The sequence below is a fragment of the Mastomys coucha genome, unplaced genomic scaffold (assembly GCF_008632895.1).
Source record: "Mastomys coucha isolate ucsf_1 unplaced genomic scaffold, UCSF_Mcou_1 pScaffold15, whole genome shotgun sequence".
Lineage (NCBI taxonomy): Eukaryota > Metazoa > Chordata > Mammalia > Rodentia > Muridae > Mastomys > Mastomys coucha.
Window position 1 is genome coordinate 6,460,767 of NW_022196897.1, and position 3,340 is coordinate 6,464,106.

Sequence of the window (3,340 nt, forward strand, 5' to 3'; positions counted from 1 at the left end):
GTGTGTGTGTGTGTGTGTGTGTGTGTGTGTGTGTGTGTGTGTGAGGGGGGAGCGCGGGGAGGGAGGAGACGAGATATTAATGGGATTTTGACATTTCTGTTGTGCATGCTAATGTATGCCCTCCTGTCAAGCTTCTCTGGTGTATTTATGATCACGGAGCCAATTCCCCTAAAACGTCATCTTTGGAAAGCTGTTCATTTTGAAAGTTACTGTGTAAACTACCTTCAGTTTCTCCTTTGCTTTCAGTCCATCCAGCAACCACTGCTTCCCTTTCTTTGAGATATTTTTTAAAAAAAAAATATTAAGACGAAATAAAAGGTAATTGAAAAGAGATTGACAGCAGATTATTGATGTCTTTATTGTTTTGCAATTGACCTTGTTCATCTCATCCATTTACAATTGAATTTTTTTATCTTTTCTAAAAGGGAAGTTTTACCAAAACCAAATATTCCTCTTAGGAACGGGGGTCTAGAGGATTTATAATTATTAGTAATTAATTTATTTTAGATCACCCAGGCTTGAAACATATCGACCCAGTGGTTTTAAAGCACTGTCATGCAGCAGCTGCAGCTTACATACTGGAGGCAGGAAAGCACCAAGTTGACCAGTCTGCTCTGAGGTACAGGCGCTATCTAAATGCCCTTTTACTTTGAAGTGGTATCTTTGTGACTGTAGCTTCAGTTTTTAGAGAGACTAACCCTTGCTTTATCCCCACCCCCACCACCAGCGCATACTTAGAAGACTGCAAATTTGACCGTGAGCGAATAGAACTGTTTTGTGTGGAGTATCAGGTTACTGACTTTAAACTTTTAAATGAACAATTACTGCCCACCCCCTTTTTCCCTGCTGTTTGCAAAAACGTGTTTTCTTTCCTTTTCTTTTTCCTTTGGCAGAATAAAAAGAATTCTCTAGAAATCCTACTGGGAAGGTAGGTACATCATAGGTGTCAAGCTGGGGCACCTTTCACTCCTGGGTGTGGAGTGTGCTGAGTGTGCTGAAGTGAAACAAAACAGGGCCAAAAAATCTGGGATCCTGACCCAAAATAAAAGGCCAAAGGGCAAGTGGAACAATTGAAGCTAAGCTAATGTTTTTTAAAGATAGAGCCTGACATAATCTTAGTAGGGCTGCTTTTACTCTTTGAACTTGAAGATGAAGTTCAGCAATCTTTAAGTTCAGAGTGGAATGAAACGAGTGAAGGAGAGAAAGACACCATTGAGTAGATCCTGAAAGTTTTTCTGTAGAATCTACAAGCTTACCGTTGTCTTTCAGTATAGGCAGATCTCTCCCTCATGTAACCGATGTTTCTTGGCGCTTGGAGTATCAGATAAAGGTAAAGATAACAAGCTCTTCTATACAGGGACTTAGGGAACTTCTTTTTTTTTTTTTTTTTTTTTTTTTAGTTAGAGTTAAAGACTGATGTTTTGTGTTGTTTTAGACCAATCAACTTCATAAGATGTACCGACCTGGATATTTGGTGACCTTAAGTGTAGAGGTATGTATAGATCTTTGTCTAAAAATTATATGTGTAATAAAATTTTAATTTCCTTTATATAAACAAACTTTTCTCTTCTTCTATAGAATAGTGATTCCCAATCCTACCCAGAGATAAATTTTAGTTGCAACATGGAACAGTTACAGGTACAGTATTAGGATCTTTAAATGTTTCTTTCAATGGGCATTTGAGAACTGTTATGGAAACTTTAAAATATAAATCTTTCCATTATCAGATAATGAAGATTGGTTTAGGTTTTAATGCCAAAGGGAGAATGGAAAGCAGAAATTTAATACTTCTAAAAGTAATATAGTAACATCTCCAGTAGCCTGCATTTGCTGGTTTCTCTAATTTAAACATAACTTCTTAAAGTTTGAGTTCAGCACACTTTCCTTCATTCCATCATGCATCTGATTCAGTAAAACTGAGCAAAAGTAAGAGCACGGACTTAAAAACGCCTTTCACAAATTAAACTTCCAAAGCTTTAAGCAGGAGGTTTAAATTACCCTATAAAGGGAAAGCACCCACAAGTTCTTAAAACTGTTAACATTGTCAGTGTAAACTGAAGAAATTAAAGACTTCGTTGATTGATGAATATGACAACGAATTTCTTACCAATTAAATAAAATGAAGATCATCCCTGAAAATTTGGATGAAATTGAATGTTCCAAAGACATCTGTAGTCATTTCAGAGTAAATATTAACGAAACTTTAAAGTTAGAAAATGTGTGTGAATCATAACCTTAGAGAAGTTGAGACATAATTGAGATATTCTCTGCCTGCAAAAATTCTTTTAGAAATTCTCTTTAAATTAGAACTTGAATAGCTGATTGGAAGGCAAGATGCAGCAGGAGAAGCGCTTCTTTTGAAAGTGACTTGCTAGCGGTTAAAATCCCGGAGACTCCTTCCGACTTCTTTCTTGCAGCTGCTTCAGAGTTGGGGGCTTCCTTACTTGTATCCCCAAGTTGTGACATGAGTTGTACATCTTTTAGGACTTGGTGGGGAAACTTAAGGATGCTTCAAAAAGCCTGGAAAGAGCAACTCAGTTGTAATTTGGGGAGACTGATGACCCCAGGAACCTAGAGGAAAACCAGACGCGCTTTGTCTCCTGCAGGACCATCGTTCGTGCGAGCTGGATGTCTTTTTCAGTAGAAGAGCTAGCTCCCTTTTGAAGTTATGCCAACCATCAATTTTGACACTTTTTTACACGTGAAATGTTAAGAGGGAAACTCTTAAGCATTTGAATTTTCAGTATTAATCTTGCATTCCTTCTATCTTGAGCGTTTTCAAGCCCTATCAAAGTATCGTACTCTGAATAAAAAAGGTGGTATTCCCACAAGAAAGGCGGCATTCTGTTTGGAGTTTGTGTGTGATTGACGACTGAGTGTGCAGAACAGATCTGACCGGCGCTGGCTCGACGCCCGCCTGCCCGCCCGCCCGCCCGCCTTAGCCCGGGTTAAGCGTCGCGGGAAAGGTGGGCGGAGGAGCCGTGCTCGCCGCCGCCGGGACGGCCCGTTACCTGCCTCGGGCCCGCCCGACCCCGCGCGCGGAGCCAGCCCGGCCGCTGCCCGCGCGCGCCTCTTCCCGGCCGCCGGCGGGCGAGGCGGCCGCTGTTGTTTCCGCGGGGCCGAGCCCGGGCAGCGGCCCGGGCGCCCCCGGCGGCGGGCCCCGCGGACGTGTGCGCTGCGAGCGGGAGACATGGTTGGGGGCGGGGCGGGCGAGCGGCGTGCGGGGCCGAGCGGGCCGCGCCGGGAGAGCGGCGAGTGGCGCTGTGGAGAAATGCCTCGACCGCGGCCGCGGCGCGCCGCGAGGGGAGGGGAGGGGGCTGGGCGCGCGACGCCGCGAGGG

The 3,340-nt window shown here is 43.7% G+C and overlaps 1 protein-coding gene across 2 annotated transcripts in view; it reads left to right on the forward strand.

Annotated features, from left to right (window-relative positions):
* Commd3 (COMM domain containing 3) overlaps positions 1 to 2,839 on the forward strand; it is a 3,955-nt gene extending 1,116 nt beyond the window's left edge. The window contains exons 2-8 of one of the 2 annotated variants that reach the window (XM_031369106.1): positions 508 to 619; positions 728 to 791; positions 894 to 928; positions 1,270 to 1,330; positions 1,436 to 1,492; positions 1,579 to 1,638; positions 2,607 to 2,839. In XM_031369106.1, the coding sequence (XP_031224966.1) occupies positions 508 to 619; positions 728 to 791; positions 894 to 928; positions 1,270 to 1,330; positions 1,436 to 1,492; positions 1,579 to 1,638; positions 2,607 to 2,705 (488 nt within the window). In that variant the 3' untranslated portion in view covers positions 2,706 to 2,839. Of the gene's footprint in view, positions 1 to 507; positions 620 to 727; positions 792 to 893; positions 929 to 1,269; positions 1,331 to 1,435; positions 1,493 to 1,578; positions 1,639 to 2,484 lie in introns of both variants that reach the window. The other variant, XM_031369107.1, reaches the window with a different exon arrangement.
* Positions 2,840 to 3,340: the final 501 nt, after the last annotated feature.